The sequence below is a fragment of the Crinia signifera genome, chromosome 5 (assembly GCF_055691185.1).
Source record: "Crinia signifera chromosome 5, ASM5569118v1, whole genome shotgun sequence".
NCBI classification, from domain to species: Eukaryota; Metazoa; Chordata; class Amphibia; order Anura; family Myobatrachidae; genus Crinia; species Crinia signifera.
This window is the reverse complement of record NC_139221.1, coordinates 99,496,473-99,519,953: the sequence shown is the minus strand read 5'-3', so window position 1 is coordinate 99,519,953 and position 23,481 is coordinate 99,496,473. Positions and strand designations below refer to the sequence as shown.

The following is a 23,481-nucleotide window of genomic DNA, read 5'->3' as shown; positions in this document are numbered from 1 at the left end:
GAAGGGATTCAGGGAACCGGCAGCAGGGGGGGCTGGGACGGGCGGCGGGCAGCAGTGGGAGCAGGAGCCGCACTTTACAAGGGGGAGAGCCGCATGAGGCTCAAGAGCCACGGGTTGGCCACCACTGCCCTAGGGCATACTGCTCAGACAACATTATTTTGTGTCGACAACTAGTCTCATTAACCAGTGTATGGGAGGTGGAGTCTGGGATAGGAGGCAGGATCTATGGACAGCCAATCAGTGTGCATAACTCCTGAGTCAGTCATTGTGGTGGATGCCCAGCAAATCTTTTAACTACAGCAGTGACCGGGTCAACATTGATATCTGGGGTGGTAGCTGTGCCTGGGTATCACACCCTGAGAAATAGCCAATGACTATGGCCCCTTTCCTGAGCTACAGTATTTAGCTGCAGCCAAATTCTTATGTAATCATATATATATATATATATATATATATATATATTGTTTCCAGAAGGCGATTTTTCGTGACGCTCTCTTTTTCTCCCTTCGCCCTTAATCAAAATCCATAAATGTACCATTTTAAAGATTAAGTTCTCCGCTTCTGACGCATTGATAATTTACAATTGCAAATTGTATTGTTGTTGGTTTAAAAATCCAGGTTAAAAATTTACTTTTGGCCCTAGAGATCTTTCCCTAGATGCGTCGATCCGGATTTGCTTGGCTACTCGAAATAGCTACAAATGAATCGGTTTCTCTTTCATCATAATACAAAACCCACCAACCTCACCATAAAATTTATCTTTTTTATTCACATGCAAATTTTTCGCACACAGGCCACCTCGTACATGCATAATATGGTAATCATGCATAATATGGTATCTCTGCTTCTTACTTGCATATGTGCACCAGTAAATGGGTGTTTCATGGCTTGACTGAGGCAGCCATATTACAGTGCTCCATAGCAGGCATCCAATCAGAACACTTTTCACAATGAAAAGGTGCCCCATCCAGCCTGCTTATTTAAACGAAAAGAAAATGGGTCATGGTTTGCTGACTTACATATAATACCTGCATGGTACAAAGAGAATAACATTCCTGGTACTTTTTAATTTGGAAGATGTGTGTATCTGTCTCCTTAATGTGGAAAGTCATAGCAAAATATTACTGCAATGCCAAAAAAATAAAACAGGAACAAATAACCCGGAGAAAGAAAAGACTGGTCTTCTCACTGTGCAGGATAATCACCCAATTTATGTCTTCATAACAATAAAGGGACTTAAAACCATAAACAGCACAAGTTAAAACACAACATTGAGAGTTAAGTAATAAACCTGTTTAAGGCCTGAATGGAGTTTTTAGAGCACAGCCTAATTCTACCAGCTTCCAACAGCTGATCCAAAAGCTTTATTCTCACAGGTGCCATTACTGTATATGAGGATTGTACTTCAGCATATAAGGCATAAGCAAGATGAAAAATTGTCATAATTAAGTAACGTCATATGGGATGTGCCAGATATAGCTTCATATTACAACAAACCTAAGGAAAGAATATATTTTTTACTAAAAACAGTTAAAGAAAAGCTAAAATGCCCAAGTAAGGTAGCACACAAATAAATACATCTACAGTACAAATGCTGTCGAAAGGAATTCTTTCAAAACTACAACCATGAACAAATTAAAACCGTACCAGCAGAACGGAGAATTAAATACATAAGTAAGTGGTGCTTAAGTAGATAAGCTAAGAATTGTAAGTGCCATCTGATCAGGTAAAGTACAGTATAATGAGATGTTCTGAACTACAAATTTTACCAGTGGGAACTAGTTCAATTCCAAGAGTCACATTTCTTGGGAGGTGAGGGGCACTTTAAAGTTTGCTTATGCAAAGAGGGCAATGGGGGCAAGTGAGAAAGTGATGCCAATTCACCTGCTGGGCTTCTTACAATGACATTTCGCAGGAAGACGAAGTGTCTGCTTCAGCCACTTCTCATGAAGGAAGGGTCTTTAAGGCTGCACTATCTAATAACCAGGACAGCGGACCAGGAATATTTCACATTTTTTTGCATTTCCCAAATCAGCTGCTTTCAGGCTGACCGTAAAACATTTTTCTCTTTGCCTCACACATAATAAAATAACTATTGAGAGATATCCTACAAATCAAGGTGCACAAGATACGTTTGTTCCTAGTATCCTGAGCTAGGTATGATTTATACTGGAACCTGCAGAAAATGAAAGTTTATACTTGTGAAAGCATGACAACAGGTACTGTCAAGTAAAGAGGTCAGATTTCTGTTTATACAGAATGCAATTTATAAAAAGAGCAACAAAATGAAAGGACAAATAATATAAATTGTGAAAGTTGTCCACTTTTTATATGGTCATATCATATTGCATAATTTTTCAGCTGTTTTAATCAAGCATGATTTTAGCCGGTGACACCCCGCTAAGGCCCCGCACCTCATCAACACCAAATACATGTTTTTACGGGTATGGGTCATAGGGTTGGTGGTCAACATAAACATTAGGTCAACAGTGAAAAGGTCAACATGAGTTTTTCACGTTTCCTTGTCCTGAATTTCAACGTAAGTCAACATGAACACCATATCGATTTACGGCGTGTGCTTGCCATGCTTCGGATACGGTGCAGTGAATTATCGCCTGTTTTACAATTTAAAAACAAACAAACCTCATGTTGATCTTTTGACGGACGACCTTCCCATTGTTGCCCTTCAGACCCTGTCCACCTTAGCCATGTCAATCTATTCCACGGGTTGACCTGCAGACCTTCATAGTGTTGACCTAGCGACCATATCCCACTTTTACAAGGGCTTTGTAATGCATGGAAGTGGAAGTGGGTACAGACCGGTGTCCCGTACCAGATACCCACCACCATTTGCCCTTTTGGCATGAATCGCGTGTTATAGCACCAATTATGACTGCCTCAGTTACTTACTGGTGAATACACTTGACACCCTTACTCCTTGCTGCTGAAACCCGCCCTCATACACACACACAAGCAAGTATATATTATCGCAGGGTGGCAATCCTAACGCCATCGGGTAACCAGTCTGATTATGATAAACATACATTGGACCTTATTCAGGTCCGTTCCCACATCGCCAATGCTTTCACTTTGCACATGTGCTGGCTGCGTGCAGCCATGATGAACTGTTCGCTGGGTGCACGCACCCATCCTTGCGAATGGAGGGCGGGGGGGGCCCATTAGCAACACTGGACGGTTTCATGTTAATGATCCATTGACACGGGTGCGGGGGGCAGACAGCTGACCGTATGTCAGCTGCCCGCCCATTTCCCTCTGAATATGCACACAGATCTAAGGTTGCGCTTAGATCTGCTTTACAAGAAAAGGATGGTAGACTGCGCTCATTGATGACAGAGTGAGGAATTAACTACATTCGGGAGAAAGCTACAATTGAGTACAGCTGCGGCCAGGCTCCGATACATTCATCTGTTTCATCGGTTATCCATTGGACTGTGGACTGCTATTAAGGTGATATCTCATTTACAGTGGATGCAGCAATTTTTTAATCCCCCAGCCCTCCCCCCTCCCCTTCCTTTTTTACATTGTGTACATTGTATTTTATGTGTTTAATACAGCATGCTAATTGTATAATTAAAATACTATTTTAATTCCTCACTCTGTCATCAATGAGCGCAGTCTACCATCCTTTTCTTGTATTTTCTATAGGGATTGACACCCCCTTTTTTTGACAGCCGCTAGCGGAGGCCACTCATACAGGCGAACCTACAGTTACCTTGGTAACTGACCCCCCATTTCTTTCTTAGATCTGCTTTAAGCAACCTTAGATCTGCGTGCACAATCCACATCATTTGATGGCAGGCAACCATTGAATGATGTGGGTGTTACCCCGCAGGCTGCGAATGGATGTTTATGCAAAACATCCATCCGCAGCCAGTGCAGACGTATGCGCCGTGCGAACTGTGGGCCGCTGTACCATTCACAAGACGGGATCTGGTTGACTCGCAAGGATGCAAATTTGCATCCGAGCGAATAACCAAGAATAACCCCCATTGCACGATTGATTTCGGACTGCCATAGTTAATCAGGAGATGTATTATTATATATAAAATTAGATGTTCTACCACATACACAGATATATGCTTTATAGGTTGAATACTGGCTGTCGGTATATAGAAAATGTATGCTGAAAATATCATAGTATAAAACACAACTAAAACAAACTTTTTGCTAAATATCAATCGGTAACAACAGTTTTACAGTTGCCTGGTTTGTTAACAGGCTGAATTCCACAACAGTAACTATAGTAAAAGCAGCTACAATATATAATATATGAGTGTTCTAAGTACCCGCCATAATATCCGAATAAATCATTACTTAAAGGGGTTTCGCTTGATGGTTACAAACCATAAAAGGAAACAACACACAGATACTGTTGTTAGGATAAAATAGGAGGCTGTGCAAAAACCTTTTATTAATTAAAAGAAACCTACTTATACAAGTTACAAATCATGCAAAATGTGTTGTAAAAAGCATTTCCTTAGATAAGCCAGGAATGAGAGTTTATAGGTTTTCACAATATGCAGCTCAACAGCATCAAATAAAACAGCTTTGCCATCTAGTCCAATTTGTAACTAGCCTGTGTGTTATGAATTGTTAAATACTCTGTACAGTGCCTTTGATGATTTAAGCACACAACAGCTTGAGTCCATCCAGCCAGCCGAAATTTTCATTTATTCCCGCTGTCTACAATTACCCGCAACCATGTATTTTTAAATATTTCCAGCCTATAAAAATTACTAATTTTTGCCACTTGTGTTTATCTGCATTTTGACTTTGATTTGGATAAATTAAGCTCTCAAGTGTTTCTTGCTTTATGAAACTCTGCATGTTGTACACTTCAACACAAATAAATGACTTCTACCATTAGAGGTTTAAATAATGTAATGTATTTCATGCTCAGCCTGAAGCTGGATTCCAATGAAGTTGCTAATGCACGTAATGATTAAGTGTAACTCAAATACTAACTGTGTTGTTGAAAACATGACAGGCAATAATTTGGTCTATTATATTCTGCCATTTAATTGCCTAGTACAGACATTCTCTGACACGTTATGAAGCAATGATTTACAATTATTCAAGCTGCAAAGGTCAGAAAGTGACATTATAATCATCCACACACAGATCCCTTCTAATGCACAAAAACTGGGAGGTGCCACAAAAATGTTTTGCTGGATATATTAAGTTTTGTATTTGGTTATTTTTCTTTAATGTAAAGTTAACATGAACTGAAGATAGCATGGGAGGAAACAGGGCACGTGTTGTCAGTGCTTCTTATATGGAGAAAGTTGGAATTATTAGCACATTTTCTTTCTGTAGCACAAAAGAGGAGTCACCGTATCTTCCGGAAAATAATAAATTACATGCTCAGGTAGTTTATGCTTACTGCAGGGTTGATGGATGTTCATCTGCTGGCTGTCATCTGCTGGCTGTATTTAGGCTGATCGGATTCGTTTATTACTCTATTTTATCCAAATTAGCTATGCACAGTTTGGATATTACAAAGTGACTTTTGATATAGTTACTGTGCCCCATCACCCTGGCCCTGTCCTGTAGTCACTGTGCCTCATCACCCTGCCACTGTCCTGTAGTCACTGTGCCCCATCACCCTGCCCATTTCCTGTAGTCACTGTCACTGTGCCTCATCACCCTGCCACTGTCATGTAGTCACTGTGCCCCATCACCCTGCCCCTGTCCTGTAGTCACTGTGCCCCATCACCCTGCCCCGGTCCTGTAGTCACTGTGCCACATCACCCTGCCCCTGTCCTGTAGTCACTGTGCCCCATCACCCTGCCCATGTCCTGTAGTCACTGTCACATCACCCTGCCCCGGTCTTGTAGTCACTGTGTCACATCACCCTGCCCCGGTCCTGTAGTCACTGTGCCCCATCACCCTGCCCCTGTCCTGTAGTCACTGTGTGATGTGACACAGTGACTACAGGACCAGGGCAGGGTGATGGGACACAGTGACTACAAGACCGGGGCAGGGTGATGTGACACAGTGACTACAGGACCGGGGCAGGGTGATGCGACACAGTGACTACAGGACCGGGGCAGGGTGATGCGACAGTGACTACAGGACCAGGGCAGGGTGATGGGGCACAGTAACTACAGGACCGGGGCAGGGTGATGTGACACAGTGACTACAGGACCAGGGCAGGGTGATGTGACACAGTGACTACAGAACCGGGGCAGGGTGATGTGACACAGTGACTACAGGACCGGGGCAGGGTGATGTGACACAGTGACTACAGGACTAGGGCAGGGTGATGGGACACAGTGACTACAGGACTAGGGCAGGGTGATGGGACACAGTGACTACAGGACTAGGGCAGGGTGATGGGACACAGTGACTACAGGACTGGGGCAGGGTGATGGGACACAGTGACTACAGGACTGGGGCAGGGTGATGGGACGGGAAGCGGTCATCTATTAGAATGAACTTAGGTCTACAGTCATTAGGTCGACCCCACTAGGTCGACTGGCAGGAAGGTCGACCTGACTTAAGCTCGACATGGGCCAAGGTCGACATGGCTTAAGGTCGAATTTGCATAAAGGTCGACATGAGGAAGGTCGACTGGTCATACGGTCGACATGGGGTTTTTCACTTTTTATTGCCCTACCATCCACTAGGGCGCGGAGGAGGTTATTAAAGCTGTGGCGAGCGAAGCGAGCCACCGTGCCCGAAGCATTGCGAGCGAAGCGAGCGATGCGAGGGTCCGATTCTCATTGCCAACTGTGTCCATGTCGACTGTGTCGACATTCGGATAAAAAAAAAAACAGTGAAAAACCCATGTCGACCGTATGACCAGTCGACCTTCCTCATGTCGACCTTTATGCAAATTCGACCTTGGCCCATGTCGACCTTAAATTAGGTAGACCTTCCTGCCAGTCGACCTAGTGGGGTCGACCTAATGACTGTAGACCTAAGTTCATTCTGATAGATGTACCGATTCCAATGGGACACAGTGACTACAGGACTGGGGCAGGGTGATGGGACACAGTGACTACAGGACTGGGGCAGGGTGATGGGACACAGTGACTACAGGACTGGGGCAGGGTGATGGAATACAGTCAGTGGCGTCGCTGTATCTGCATACAAAATGACCACACACTGAATATAGACACTAAACCTTCACTAAACTCACCCTTTTCGGTAACGTTATCTGCCGCCCCCTAGTATCCACTAGCTACTGGTAGATTCAAGGATTAGGGCTACTTTGAAATTAATTGGAGGCAAGCCACAATTGGACCTAAAATAATATTGTACAGGTCGAGTATCCCGTATCCGAATATTCGTTATCCGAATTATTCCGAAAACCATACTTTCCAGAAAGTGAAGAAAATTTTTTTTTTTGATAAAAACTCACTGGGGACATATGTAACAGCACTACTGAGGACAGGATATGTAACTGGCACTATATATGTGCAAGAAAATGATTGCTTGGCATTCAAATTCAGTATCTGAGATAGTACACAAATTTTCTTTCATGTTTTGAAACCTTGTTTTTTGAACAAATAAAATATATTTGTGTGTATTTTATGTGGTAATAAAATATATATGTGTGTATTTTATGTGTTTATACAGCATAAATGCAAGATACTTCAAAAAACATCATTGAAATATTAAAATATTCCGAAATACGGAATAATCCGTTATCCAAAATTCTCCTGGTCCCGAGCATTTTGGATATGGGATACTCAACCTGTATTGTAAAACGTATACCGAATTATTTATGTTAGAAGTATATAAAGAAGCAGTAATAATGCCTGAAAGTATTTAGCTGTCCTCTTGCCCACTATGCAATAGGCCTTTTATGATAGGGACGTAATGCCGATCTTACACTGAGAATAGATGCATTGTGTCAGCAATAGAAATACCAGTGATCCTCTCTATTTTGTTTCATATCCGGCACTCATAAAATGTTTTACGTTACCCTCAGATTAACAAAAACATAGTGCAGAACCTTCTGTTTGTGACAAAATTACAGAATTAATGTTGCTGAAAAATCGCTTCACCTTATAAAGCAGGAATTTTAAAAAGGTAAAATTTATAGCAATTAAAACTAATGAAGAACTGCAGAATGAGCTGCTCATGCTCAGGAACTAATAGGTCCACTGAGCATTTTTAAGATTATTTAGCCATCAATGATAATGAATTGACATTGTCAGTAGTGTTAATGTAGCGACACTATCTACTTGGTCTAATCCAGCAGCCATTCCTAACATTTCTTCCATTTGTGGGAACTGATACTAGTTTCCCCACACCCTTCACTTTATAATGAATCTCTTATCTGTCCATGATGTGACCGGAGCACTTTCATGTCCTGGTGGTAACTTTCCACATTTCTCTCTCAATCTCCATTGAATACATTTCTATACCTATATAATGATTAGAGCTATAACCGGGGGGTCTGTCAGATGAGTCCTCACACAGCTTTCTGGGTCCTGGGGATGGCACCATGGTTGCCCCACAATGCATGCATTGTGGGGCAACCATGGTGCCATCCCCAGGACCCAGAAAGCTGCCCAGCCAGTAGAACTACTACAGAGCCGCTAGGAGTGTTAAAGGGATGCACCTGTGCAGGCCCCCTGCAGCCTATGTAGGGGATATGGTCACCAGGTCGATGCTATGAAGGTCGACCTAAATTAGGTCGACAACTAAATGTGGCTTAGGTCGGCACATGAAATAGATTAACATGGCTAAAGTCCACAGGATCAACACAAGCAGTAGGTCGTAAGTCAAAAAGGGCGACATGAGTTCTCACATACTTTTCATACCCTACCCCACTGGGGCATGGAGGGAGAATATAACAGTGTGCTGAGCCATGTGAGGGGATGCGGTACACTGATACTGTGCCCATTTCGAAGTCGGGCCAAAAAAAACTCCATGAAAAACTAAGTGTCAACCTAATGCTTGTGTCGACCTTCCAACCCTGTCTACCTAATGTATGTCGACCTTCATAGTGTAGACACTATGACTCATACCCCTGTGAAGCTGCATGGAGAGCCATTACCCCCATTTCCAAAGCCATTACCCCCATTGTGATGTCAAAAGTTTAGGGGGCAGGGCAAACACAGGACACACTCATACCTCCCAACAGTCCCGAAAACCTTGGGAATGTCCCGGTTTTCGGGGACATTCCCTCGTCCCTCCTGCGGCCAGCAGTGTCCCGTGGCAATGGGGGGGGGGGGGGGGCTGTTGGGAGTCCCCCTGCCAGCTGCTGAGCAGCGATGAATAAACGCTGTGCGCACACACACAGCATCTATTCCTGCAGCCAGGGGGCTGGGGGCATGGCTAGAGGCTCACACAGCCTCTGGGTAATGCCCCCATAGCGTCAAAATGGGGGCGTGGCCTCATGGGGGGAGCCACGAGTATAGACCACGCCCCTGACATTTTTTGGCGCGCATCCCTCTGTCCCGCCTCCATCTCCCTGAAAGTCGGGAGGTATGCACAGTGCTGCACTGTTACAGCACTGATACGTATTTACATTAATGCTTTGAGAAGTACAAACACTAATCACCTAAAAACAGCTCTAATAATTTTTTTATAAATAACAATGATGTCTGAGTAATATAGAAATCAGAGTGTCCTTTTTATAAAGCTGGTACTGGCGCTCCCACAAATCTATAGATGTTAATTAAAAGGAAAAAGAAAAACATACTGCAGAAACTAGTTTGTAAGTATTTTAGCTACTGGGCTCCTGGCATTTGTTCGACCCTTTCTTACATGTAAGCATGTGCTGCGTTCCCATTGCAGACACTCATCTGGAGATTTTCAAAAATAAAGCAGAAAAAAAATGGTTTTAATCAATCTAAAGACAAACCGATAGTGCTGGCAACATGCTATTTAATTATCCACAAGGTTTAAGCCATTGACAGAAGAGGAACAGAGGAAAGAGAAGAGAAACATCTGCTCAGTCTGTGAACATGAACCTGCTGTTTAGATATCACTACAGGTAACTATTAGTCCAAAGCAAGATCTTGTGTATGCTGGATCAAAGGCAGGTTAAAGGAAGGTCAGCTTTGTAGGAGTGGAGAGGTTCTGGTATATATCAGAGTGTTACTAGTGATGTGGAACTGGCTGACAACCTTTCACATGACAGAAACTAAACACCTGGATTAGCAAATGACTAAACACTAATTATCAGGACTGCTCAATTCTTCAGTCAGAAGCTGTTCTATTACAGGGTACTGTGTGCCCATGAAAACCAACTGGGATTGGACTTGGCATTAGCAAAGCTGATGGCCTACACTACGAGAGAGAATGGAGACAATACACGAGTTGGCTCCCTTGTTTAATAATATTGACCACATTAGGAACACAAGTATATAGTGCTCCACTTATATATATAAATAAATAAATATTGAGTACATCCAATATATAAATAATAATGTCCTGTTCTACAAATAATCATGGTTCCATTACAAAAACAATAATGGCCATCATAATCTTATAATCAGTTGTGATTACTCACCAATCCACGTGTTTTTTTGTTATGGTCGGAAATGGAAGCTAATTCAAAAAGTTTAGGGTCTGTTTCTGACAATTCTGCTTAGACCAGGGGTTCCCAATCTTTTTTGATTCACGGCACCCTAGAGAATCAGAATTTTTTTCACGGCACCCCTAGGTCCCAAAAAAATTAAGTAGATTGGGTTTATATGCGATTCTTAGCAGCAGTTATGTGGTAAAGGGCAGGATTTGCTTCTGTTTGTACACATTCTATGATTGGCAGCCACCAGCACTGGTTTTGCTCATAAATAATTAACCATTCATAATTTGAGTTGGTCCTGGACCACCAACCCGCGGCACCCCTACATGTGTCCCGAGGCACCCCAGGGAGCCACGGCACACAGTTTGGGAACCACTGGCTTAGACTATAAAAATGGTGGATCTGGGGGGTGGTGGGCATCTCGCCACGGAGCGTGTCAGCAGCAGCTGCAGTATCAGTGCTGATACTGTAGCTGTGGCCACTGCTGCAGAGTGCTGACGGGGAGAAAGCAGGGGGAGAGTGCTGACAGTCCTGCATGGAGCCAGGGCAGATCTGTCAGGGGTTTGGGTCATAGGGTCGACACAGCTAAGGTCGACATGCACTGGGTCTTTTTCTGGCTCACAAAGATGAGGTGTCAAAAGGAAAGAATAGGAGAGGGTTGGGAATTGCTTAAAGCATTATGTCTCGGCTATGTCTTGTGGAAGACACAAGATTGAAGAATCTTGGTGATGTTTTTGTACACTATTACACCTTTGACAGTGCTTGCAATTTTCCTGCATGTCTCAGCTTTCCCATCAATTCCCAACAGCTCCCTCACCTCCTCATTTTTCCAATTGGCCATGGCAATTTACTCTGACACTGCTGAACTACTAAAATGCTGCTCTCTTGATGACTGCAGGGTGATGCCTGTATGTGTAGGGCTCCAGCTGCGGACATCATCAAGGGAGACACAGGAACAGTCAATCAGAACCTTTTGCTGATTGCGAGGTTGAATAACTCAGGTTAGACCCTTTCACACTGCATATGGACCTGGGTCCCAACCAGGGTGTAACCTGCTTTAATCCCGGTTTGAAATGCCAGGTTGCTGAACCCAAATGATTTCACTTTTACATCGCAAACTCAGGTCCAACTAGGGATTTTGATCCTAGGTCTGACCCTTTCACACTAAACCCAGTTTGCCCCTTATACAAGGGATGACCCGGGTTTAACTCTTTTTATACCTTGGTTCGAATTGACAATTAGGTTGACCCGATTTATTCAGTGTGGTGCAACAACCTGGGATTTAGTTGTCGCTGTGAAAGGGGTATTTCATGCTTTCACACTGCAACTTGACCCTGCAATAACCCAGGTGATTTTGGCGATGTGAAAGTGTTATATTATATCTATACACATGGCGCTATAAAACACTTCCTTGAAATTAGTTTGTTACAAACTTTTCAGAGCCTTCTATAAAATGCAACATTTTGAAAGGACAATTAAACACTGAAAATTAAACTTTGAATGGAAAATAAAACTGCGGTATGCTACAATCAAACAAAGGTGGAATAAAACCAGAATATAAAACTAATCTTGCAGACACAATCTGCACTCTTTACATTATATGGTTAAGTCACCAAACTACCTAAGGAAAATAATCATTTGAATAAAACAACAGCACCTCAAATAAAAACATCCGCCTTACAAGTTTTATAGTTTTGATGCCTGTACATGGAATTTATAGTCCTCTGGCAACTGGAATGAACATCCTATAATTTAGGCAATTTACAGATTACAGGTTCACATTGACCTTGTAGACCCATCTACAATGCTGGATTAGGAGTGGGAGAGAAATGTCATAACTGTATTTAAGAAATTTACCATTACAATGAAAGCAGAGTATGCATGCATAATGTTAGCCATTGTGAGCGCTGACTAGGATTATAAAGCAATGAGCATTTTCTGGCTTTTGTGTTCCAGAGTGATCTATAGTAACAGTACAAGTCATTCACTCACCCACAAACATGACACTTGTATTCTCTCATCCCAAGGTGTCTTTTTACATGGTTTCTGGCATCTCCAAGTTGTGCCGCAGCAAAGTAACATATCTTGCACTTAAATGGCTTTGATCCTATAGAGAGGGTTAAAACACAATTAAATTAAAAAAACAATGCAAGTATAGCATCTACATTGAATACCTTATGCACTATGCAATGTCTTTTATTTGTCTTGGCATTGTTCTAAATATCATATGAATCATTTGAAGAATATATGGCAAGCATGTGCCGCAATGGGTGACACGGTAGTTGCCAACGGCAACAATACAGTAACTACACTGCACTATAAAGACTAAATGGGTAGAAAGAACTACAACAAATACACTGCACTATAAAGACTAAATGGGTAGAAAGAACTACAACAAATCCCATATACTCAATAAAATCTGTTGAACTAGCATGCAGGAGAGACCCTTCACAGACATTGGTTTATCGGATAGAATGGGATATCTACTGCAGGGGAAACAAGTAGAATATTTGGGACTTTAAAAGGGGTGTAGACATTTCCCCTTATCATCCTTACACAAGTGGGAAAGGGAAATGCCAACCATCAAATAATTTTTGCCGGCTCGCAGATAAAATTCAGTGTGATCCGACTTGCATCTGGGCCAGAGGTGGCTGAAAGGGGGGCATACACTTATGTCATTTGACGTCAGCCGATCACCCTGTGCGTTTGCATGGGGAAGCCCATCGTTTCTCTGGGTGCATCCACCAGTTTTGTATGCATGCCCAATAAACCCTGGGTGTCCCTGTGTGATAGCCTCCTGACTGGGATAATTGCTAAAGGTGTTCGCACATCCGGTCTGCACTTATGCGTATATTCACGATACGCATGCGCAGACCTGCACCATTGGTCCCGCAGCGAATTCGCTGCAGACCGAGCGGGTCTGAATTAGGGCCAATGCTTCATTCCTCCACAGATGTGATTAAATTGAAACAAACTGTGATAAGAGATAAACTATTGCTCATTTACCAAAGGGATACGGTCATTGGGTCTACAGCAAGTTGGTCGGCAAGCGTTGGGTCTACACCGTTAGGTGAACATGGTTCTAGGTTGACCTAATGCTTGTGTCGACCTATTGACATGTCGACCAACTTGCTGTAGACGCAACGATCCCAACCCTTTCCAAAGGTATCCAAAATCGCCTGAACAGATTTGTTGGAACCCTTTAACACTCTGAACGATTTTTCCCGGCTAACCGATGATAGGGAGAGTAACTGGGCAGATTGGCAATTTTCCCGGGGGGGGGGGGGGGGATGGTTTTACATGGAAAACCATCGGACGGAATGGTTGGATGGAAAGCCGTCCACTCTGTCGCTCATCTGCTGGTAATACCATAAGATGAGCAGCCGGGCCAGCGATGATGCGGGAACGGCCGCCTACACACTCAAATGAGTAAATGGAGCAGCTTTTAGCTCAGAGTTGCCCAGTGTGTATGGGCCTTTACAAAAGATAATAAAACATTAAATTAGGAATGTGCTAAGGAAGAGTAGACAAACTTCCTGTTGACTGGTGCAGAAGTCTCATTGAGAGTTCCAGAAATTGCTTGATTGCAGTGATATTAGGGTAATGATCCAGTCATTTTTGACCAGCGCATTTTAATTTTATTATTATAAATATTCTGTTAAATGAAAAATTAAATGCAGTGTGTCTCAATGACTTTTATCAGTTTAAAGTTACTTCAGAGAAAAGCAAGGGCCCCTTTTATTTCTTAGAACGTGTGTCCATATCTGTAGAGGTTTTCAGAGGTGTAGGGCAATAGTAGGCAAGAGGTCAGAAACAAGTAGAATCTGTAGAATTGGACTTGTTGCTATGGTCAACATCTCCCCTTGTAAAACTCTGCATTTTAGTAAATATACTCCTAGAAGTAAAATATCTTCCATAGGTAGAAAGGACATGAGCTTTTGTAAGTGGGGGAGAGGTTCATGGAATAGCTAATATGCAAAGTCTAGATCAACAGGTCGGCCTGGACACTGTTGACCCAAGGACCAGATACCATAGAAGAAGGTGGAAAGAGAGCAAGTGGATGCACCAAGCAGTAATACATAACCGTGTAGTACAGGAAGCACTGGAATACGCATGAACTAGCCAGTGCAGGGCATTTCTTGACAAGTTGCTAAATAATCTTCACATCACTGTTCTGAATAAATGTACTGTGTGTGATTATAAATATTACGTTTCTAAAACTACGGAGCAGTCAGTCCATAATGTGACTAACAATGAGTTATACAGGGAAGCTGACGTTCCTAACAATTGCTTTAAGACAGATAAAAACTAGGTTTGGGTTGGGAGGTGCAGACATAGGGGCCAATTCATACGGGTCCGTATTTGTGCCTATATGCGCATGTTCAGACCCCTGTGAAAATGCCTTTGGCGAGTATCACACTCACTGAGGGAGGTAGAGGGGCGGCATCAGGGGAACGCTCAGCATTTTATGGGCATCCAAATGAAAATGCTAGGCGTTCAGGATGACTTGTTACCGAAGGCCGCATCTGAGGGGATGCCCGTAGCACAGGCAGCAGGGGAGGTGGGCTCTCGGAGGGGTGGTGCTGCCGAGTATACGCAGCCTAGCAAACAGTTCTGAATCAGGCCCATAATGCACAGCCTGCTGACTGCTCGCTCTGCATAGTGTGCCAGTTGGTCAGTTGGGATCCTAGTGGGTAGTGGCCCTGAAAGTAATACAGGGTTATGCCTTAAAATAACTGCGGCATCAAATCTAGTGGGAACAGCTTTGACATTTGAGTCCTCTGGTTTATGGTACAGGGAAAATAAGTAAGAACACCATACATTTCCCTATACAGTACCGCATGCATTAACCTCTCTCCAGCATATTACAGTATAACGGTGTGAATCATGTCATTATATTTGATACCCATTGCAGTTGGAACATTTTTAATTATGGTGAGTAGTATTATTATACATGTGGTCAGTATATGGTATTATGTGTTTTTGATATTATATTAATTTATTTGAGAATGCCTTGAGCCATATTTTGGCTAGCTGTACTGCTAGCCAAAATATGTACCCAGTGTCTCCCCTGTTGTGTTCTCTATCTCTACTGTTTTTTACTTGTCTTTCTATCTGGCTATCTGGCGCCGATGAATGGCTGCCTGGGTGCTGTACAGCTCAGTAAATATATGTTCCCCATGTCCGTGTCCCTCATCAGGATACATTTAGTGAATATATGTACATGTTATCTATGTACTGTCACTGTATTACTTGTTCCTACCCTGACTGTTCCAAATCTAACTCTAGTATAGACAAGTATAGCTGGCCAATAAAGCGGATTCTGAAAATAAAAAAATACATAAGCATGGTCACATTCATTTAATTTTTCTTTCATTCACTAATGTATATTTTGGAGAAAACAACAATGTTCAATTGTTTTGTTTAAAAAGAGTATGCCACTGATTAGAGAGCTGCATTCCTTGGTGATTACTAGTTATAGGCCTACTGGGGATTTCATTTGTGGCGATACGCTGGTCCGGCTGCAAAACAATGCTGGGAATTTGTAGTGCTATTAGCAAAAAAAGCTATTAAACCAGAGAATGCACTGCAATGTTTAGGCACACAGGGGCAAATGTATTAAGCCTAGTGAAGTGATAAAGTGACTGGTGATAGCACACCAGCCAATCAGATCCTAATTGTCATGTTACAGGCTGGGTGAGAGAAAAAATAACAGTTAGGAGCTGATTTGCTGGCGCGTTATCATCTGTCACTTAATCACTTCACCAGGATAAATAAATCTGTCCCATAGTGACATGATTCCTTAAGGTCCATACACACTGGGCGACTATGCCCAACGTGTATGGACATCGATGATCGCCTTTATCGCTGGGGGGAAAGCCGCTCAGAACATACACACTGAGTGGATTTCCCCCTGCCCGGCGCCAACAGTGGGGAGACGACGGCTTTGCATAGTGCAGCGCTATGCAAAGCCATCCTCAAAGTCTGGTATGACCAGCAGATGAATGGCTTTCCCGGCGATTATGCGGGAGTGCACAGCAGCGCTCACTGCTCATCGCTGGGGCATACACACTGGGTGGCTTTGAGCTGAAAGCCGCTCAAACCTGCTGTTTTGAGCGACTTTCAGCTCAAAGTCGCCCAGTGTGTATGGGCCTTTAGCTGTTTGTCTTAAAGAAGCCAATGGAGATGACTGGCCTCAACCACCCCCTGCTTGGAGTTACATGTAAAGAAAGAGAAGAAAAATAAACATATTACATTTATTCCACGGGAGTTGGCATGTAAAGTTAAACCTATTCCAATTGGGGGGGGGGGGGGGGGAAGGAGTTGCAGAAAATGGTGGGCTGGTGACTTGCTAGAAAAGTGGGTGAAAGAGCTAGATAATGACCAGGTGGTTTGGAATTTGGTGGGTTTGGAGTTATTCTCAACTTTGCACCTTTCTAGGGGTACATCCCAGCAGGTATCCCTGATTTTGTACTCTGACTATCACTACGACTGGTATTACACCAGCAACTGGACTGTGATTGCAAATATATATACATATATACATATACACACAGATATACTGTAGAAGTATGCAGTCTTGCGGCTGCATTGTATCTCAACTAGTTTAACCTCCTTCACTGCCAGCTGAGCCTGAGATACACACACAAACAAACACTGTAACGAACATACCTACAAAATAATTAAGCTATTAAAACAACAAATGCAGGACAGTAATGTCAACTTTAGAACATTTCTGGATGACTGTGCTTCTAAAGCACTGTTCCAATATTCCACATCGGCTTGGTTATTTCAGATTTCTCCTGTCACCCAGCAAGGGTGATTCATCACTCTGCTATTGTAATGACATGCAATGTGTGAATATACTGTGGATAAAATATTACGCCTTTACGACTGTTTTATAGCCCAAAATTTATGATTATTCTGGAAACTAGAAGTATTGACATTTTGGCTATTATTTATTTCAAGCACAAACTTTATTATTGGATGCCTAGCATGGAGCAGATATATGAAACAAGATGGAAGTGGTGTGATTAACCGGTTATTTTACAGCAGAGTGGAGGTAAAAAGGGCAATGGATCAACACCCTGTACAAGTTTGATAGGTCAAAGTTCCTGTGGTTTGCAAAATGTGATTAGATTTGCTGATCGTTACAGAGCACTTCAAGAACAGTAATGGGGAAAAAAGCACAAGTGAAATGTATTCACATTTTGTATAGCAATCCATTCCCAGAACAATATGCCAAGCTGTTAAATATTACTTTGATATAGTTATGTATGCTCCATATTATGTTTAGCTTATGCTTAGTGAAGTGCTCCATTCACTTCATGAAATCCACGTTTGAAATATAGAACCTCTAATAAGTATACATCAAGGGCTTTGATAACACCGAATTTACCCTCTATCAGGCTTGATCAATGGCGCTCTGTGCGGTGTCCTTGGAAATAAGACTATCCTCCAAGAATGGTTTGTTGAAATTCTCAGTAAAATTTGAGAGTCTTAAATTTCAATGTAATTCCCAAACGCAGACGAAAAAATGAAGCATTTAATTTTAATCTTCTAAAAGAAATAAAAAAGTCAACAGTACCAAGCACGAGCAGGCAAGGTTGAATATTTCACAGTTCAATGACAATGAGGCAAGATCTCTTAATACTTCCATTTCTAGCAGCAGAAGTAGATGTAAAATATATTTAGCACCTGAATGGTTATATCTAGTCAGCTTTATATGTTTAAATGTCAAAAGCAGGTTGAGACTGCAGCTAACAGCAATCACATCCCATCAATCACATAGAGAAACCTCAGTTTATTTAAATGATGCAGATAAAACTAAATTAATCATTAATTTAGTGACATTCTAAATTGTCATTGCGCTGCGTAAAAAGGGATAATGCAAATCATGAATATAGACAAGGAATATCTGGGTAGACATACAAGGAGACTGACAAAACTGCAGTTTGGCTTCAATACTTATTACGATTATTAAACAAACACATCATCTAACATAACGATAGATACGGAGTATCCGGCCGACAGATTTATTCATGTGATGTTTATGATTTTACCTGGAAGTGTAATATGACATTAATTTCTGAGCTGAATAAACATGTGCAGAAATGGGAACAGCATATGCAAGAAATCCTCTTGGTGACTGTTGCCGTTTCTTTTAAGGACAACATAGCAAGCACTAGAACTACTGCATGCATTTACACTGTGAGGCAGGGATGTGGTTTGCCGCTCCAATCTATCAATAGACATCCTGATCCCGTCCATTGCAGGAGCAAGACAATAATTCTCCCTGCACAAGTTACATCTACCCCACCTGCAGAGCACATGGTTTTGTCCATTTGAGAAGGAATTTGCCTTTGTGTGTGAACCAGAATAAGGGCCTTAAGGTGCATCAATCTCTACCATGGTCGGCAATGAGTTTTGTGCCCAAAATTCAATAATTTATGGAAACTGCTCTAGATACTTGGTGACCCATGCTGCTTACCATGTACAGGAAAGAAACCACTCTTAAAGTGGATACACACCTATACAATTGTTAGCCTGTTGTCTCGATATTGGGAGAATGGGCCCGGCATTGTATAGTTGTATACACTGCGCCAATAAATGTCTTGTATTGCTCCTGCAATGGACAGGATCAGGATGTCTATTGATAGATAGGAGCTGCTAACCACATCCCTGCCTCACAGGAGGTCACAGCTGTACCCTATCAGCTTTCCCAAAGGGGGTGCTATGGATTCCAGAGATTGAACTTACAATCATCAATCAGTAATTAAAACGTGAATACAGCACTTGCATATAAAGAATTGCAATTGTTAACTTATCCTGTCAATAGAAACTGCAAAAGCCACGATGATGCAGTTTAAAAACTCAGCAAACAATTATGAAGGGAAACCTGAATTGTAAAGAGTAGGTTTGTAAAACGTTCCTCTCTTTAGGTAACCTCATTCCATGCTCTGACCTCAGTACTTTAATAATATCACCATCCCCCTCCTAGGCCCTTATTCAGATCTGATCATAAAATTTGTTCTCAAAATGGGCAAAACCATGTGCACTGCAGGTGGGGCAGATGTAAAATGTGCAGAGAGAGTTAGATTTGTGTGTTATTTTGTTTCTGTGCAGGGTAAATACTGGCTGCATTATTTTTACACTGCAATTTAGATTTCAGTTTCAACACACCCCACCCAAATTTAACTCTCTCTCTGCACAGGTTACATCTGCCCCACCTGCAGTGCACATGGTTTTGCCCATTTTGAGAACACATTTGTACTGATCTTATGTATGATCAGTATATTATGTATGATCAGCAGCTTGGAGGGTATACGGATCCTTTTAGTACCATATTTGAGGATCCTGAGGCACCTCTAGATTAGCACTCAATTTTGAAATATATGAATTTATGACCCAAAGTGCAGTTATCATAATGAAGTGCAGAGACGCCTTGACATGGCTGGTGGCTTACCATGTATTTGCAAATGAATGCAAGGGAGTCCTCTGTATTATATTATTATGTATTATGTAAGTCTAATTTTTGGAGCTATTGGAGTGTGCTGTAGGAATTTATTTTGTTTTATTCTTGTTTATATTAACCCCTTTAAAATCCACACACCTGTGATGGGCCACTAAATTAATAGAGCAACTTCCATTCTGGGAAACAAGGTATGGATTACAAAGTGGCACCTGATTGGCTAAATACAGTTACACAAAACAAAAAAATCATGTATTTATTCTGGCCCCTGACCTGACTGATATGTATTGGTTATTGTGTGTTAAGTAATCTAAGCAGTATGTCTCAGAATAGACATAACCATTAATCATATCACAATCCTTTATTACACAATTACACATTCCCGAGTCTGTCAGTTACAGGCACATTGGTAATTCACAATTCTCTTCACATCCAAATGAGCTTGGAAAGCAATTAGTGGGAAACAAGTGCTAGTCTCAATCAGGATGAACATTTTTCATTGACTGACCATACACCTAAAGATTTATTGTCTAATCAGGCTGGTTGGGTAAAATTCTGGTCAAATATGGGTGCGAATGACAATTGATAATTTGCTCCCAATGACTGAAAAAAACCCCCACAATAGATCAAATTTGATGTTGAGAAATTTATCTGAATGTTGTCAGTTTTGTGGCATTTCAGCACAAATGGTCATCATTTGGTCACACATTGCCAGATTTATTTATTTTTTGCAACAAGCTACTTTGGACAATAAGGTGGAAATCCTCCGACGAGGGAAATAGCGGCGGGCTGTCTTTCCCGAAAGCATTGAAGAGGCAAAATCAACAGGACAGGTCCGACTTTAAAAGCTGCCGGGCCTGTTTTTGACGAGAACGCCCGTGAATTGTCACAATCACAGACAAATCTCTGCAATCCTCAGTCATTACGTGGACAGGCCCCCTTTTGACGATCAGCAGGCGGGAATCCCGCCTGGCGATTTGCGGTCAAGCAAAATTAAAACAGGCCAGGGCCACTGCTGTCGTGACCCAGGATTGGATACCCCCTAAATCTTTTGGTGTATGGCCAGCTTTGAGTATGTAACCCCAGCAGAGGCGGAACTACCATTGGTGCACCAGGTGTTTTGCACCAAGGCCCAATGGGGAATAAGGGGCCCACTAATGCCATCCACTGCTATGTGGAATATTGTGAATTTGGATTGGAGCCCAAATTATAATTTTGCACCTAGGCCAAACACTCACAAGTTCCACCACTGATCCCCAGAATAACTTTTAAATAGCAACTCCTTTTATAAAGTAAAATATGCCAAGATAAGATAATTTAAAACATTGTTTTTTTTAATTAGGTAAATGTGTACTGCATGTAGGTTATAAAAATTTATAGACTAAAAAATGCCAAAAATGTTATATCCATAGCCAATATGTACTGTACTGTAACATAATTTGAAATTCAGCAATGTTTTAGAAGTTTATTATTACAATTCTCTTTTAATTATCGACATGGGGTTTTTCACTGTTTTTTGAGTCATGTGCCGACAGGCGGTATTTCATGCCCTAGCATCCACTAGGGCGTGGTGTGAGAATAAAATAGCGTGCCAAGCGGTGCGATGCACCGTGTCTGAAACATGGTGAGCGCAGTGAGCGATGCAAGGGGATGCGGTGCACTTCAAACTGTGTCCATGTCGACTCTGTCGACAATCGGGTAAAAAAAATAGTGAAAAACCCCATGTCAACCTTTTGACTGTCGACATAGACAGACAAGCATTAGGTCGACCTAGACACTGTTGACCTAATGCTTGTGTCAACCTTTTTTTCAGGTCGACCTTTCCGCATGTCGACCTTGCTTGACAAACTAATGGTGTTGACCTAATGGTTGTCTATCTTTTTGCTGTAGATCCCTTGTCCCAGTTCCGAAGATTTGAGTGTCATCAGCTTATAGATGATGCAAATTTCAAGGAGGGATATGTAATGAGAGAAAAGAAGGGGACAAGGAACATACTTGGAGACACCTACAGGTAGAGAAAGCGGCACCTACAGGTAGAGAAAGCGACACCTACAGGTAGAGGAAGTTAGCTGGAGACAGAGGCTAATACTGGCAATGAGCGATTAGTAATTTACATACTCCAGAATATATGCTATGCTAACAATTCAGAAAAGGAAAACTGGAAGTGTTGATAACAACAAATTAGATTCTAGCTATCATTTCTAATATGAACTAGATACATGTCAGCTAAAATCTGATTAGTGCTATGGATAACACCTTCACAGGGTTTATTAATAGTATTATAATGTAATGAAGGAATGACATTGTATGGCTTTTCATAAAGGTAAAAAAATGATTTCAGCATATGGGCATCCTGTGTAGAGAGACATGTTAATGATACAGTACATATGGAGATTTCCCTCAGCGGACGTGCTATGACAACACTGTATGGAAACCTTTCCTTTCTTCCTATAGCAGCCTTTCATAGTCACTAAATTAGACCACCCAACTCCCAGAGCAGTCTCAATGGGAGTTTTTATCGGATTGCCTAGTGACTAGCTGCTTTGTAGCTGATTGAATGAGTCCCTAAGAGAAAGAACTTTCAATAAACTGATGATTTAGGTCACATTTAATTCCAATAGTCAAGATCATAAACCGTTCACTGTAGGGAAGTAGTGAACTGCCTCCAAAATGGGAAAGTTTGTGCCTATTAGCACAGCATGCAGAAATCTCGGAATAGAAGTGCTTTAGTCAACTAGCCCGCTGTGTTCACTGTATTTATTTCTAGGAGTTAATTTGAAAGTAAATGAAACACTAATGCTGATGTTTATATTCACTGGCAACATGGTGGTCATTTACCAATCTGCAGTCATTAAAAATAATATTAATAACAATAATAATCAGTAGAGAGTAAAAAGACAACAAAAAAACCCTTTCCACTGAGATGTATAAAATATTTCACTAAATGACAGAAAATCCTCTTTCCTTAAATACCCTGCTCAGTATTAAATATGTAAATTTACAGTAAAATTGCTTCTACCAGAAACATATATCATTAATTGGAGTTTATAATCTCTCTCCCACAGCCACATTTCCTCTCCAGGCTAGCCGTGTCAATAACTCAATGTTGTATTTCAATGGTCTCTCCTATTGCAGATTTAAAACCCTAGGATTGCAGGTCAGCCTCCAGTATTCCGCTCACTTTCTAGTGAAATGGGTGGAATGGGAATTGGGGGCCCGATTCCGACCTGCGTGTATTCGCTGCTTAGCAAGAAGGTAAAAATAGCCTGCCGCCCCGCTGAAAGCCCCACCCCCCCTCGAATACCCTCACTAGCATGCGAGCGGATGCATTCGCATACACAGCCACTCGCATGCTGCAGAATGGGAAAAAAAGCAATCGATGGTCGCTTACCCTTCCCTTGCCCGCACATCCTGGAGTGAATGCCTGGCGATTGCTCATGCTCAAACCACAAACATCGGATGGGGTAGCGAATTCAGGCTGAAACAAGCGGGTCTGAAT

The 23,481-nt window shown here is 42.0% G+C and overlaps 1 protein-coding gene across 1 annotated transcript in view; it reads right to left on the bottom strand.

Annotated features, from left to right (window-relative positions):
* Positions 1 to 23,481, bottom strand: part of ZNF407 (zinc finger protein 407) — a 514,700-nt gene that overhangs the window by 435,379 nt on the left and 55,840 nt on the right. Inside the window, exon 3 of the mRNA XM_083187749.1 lies at positions 12,503 to 12,617. Coding sequence (XP_083043875.1) covers positions 12,503 to 12,617 — 115 coding nt within the window. The remainder of the gene's footprint in view (positions 1 to 12,502; positions 12,618 to 23,481) is intronic.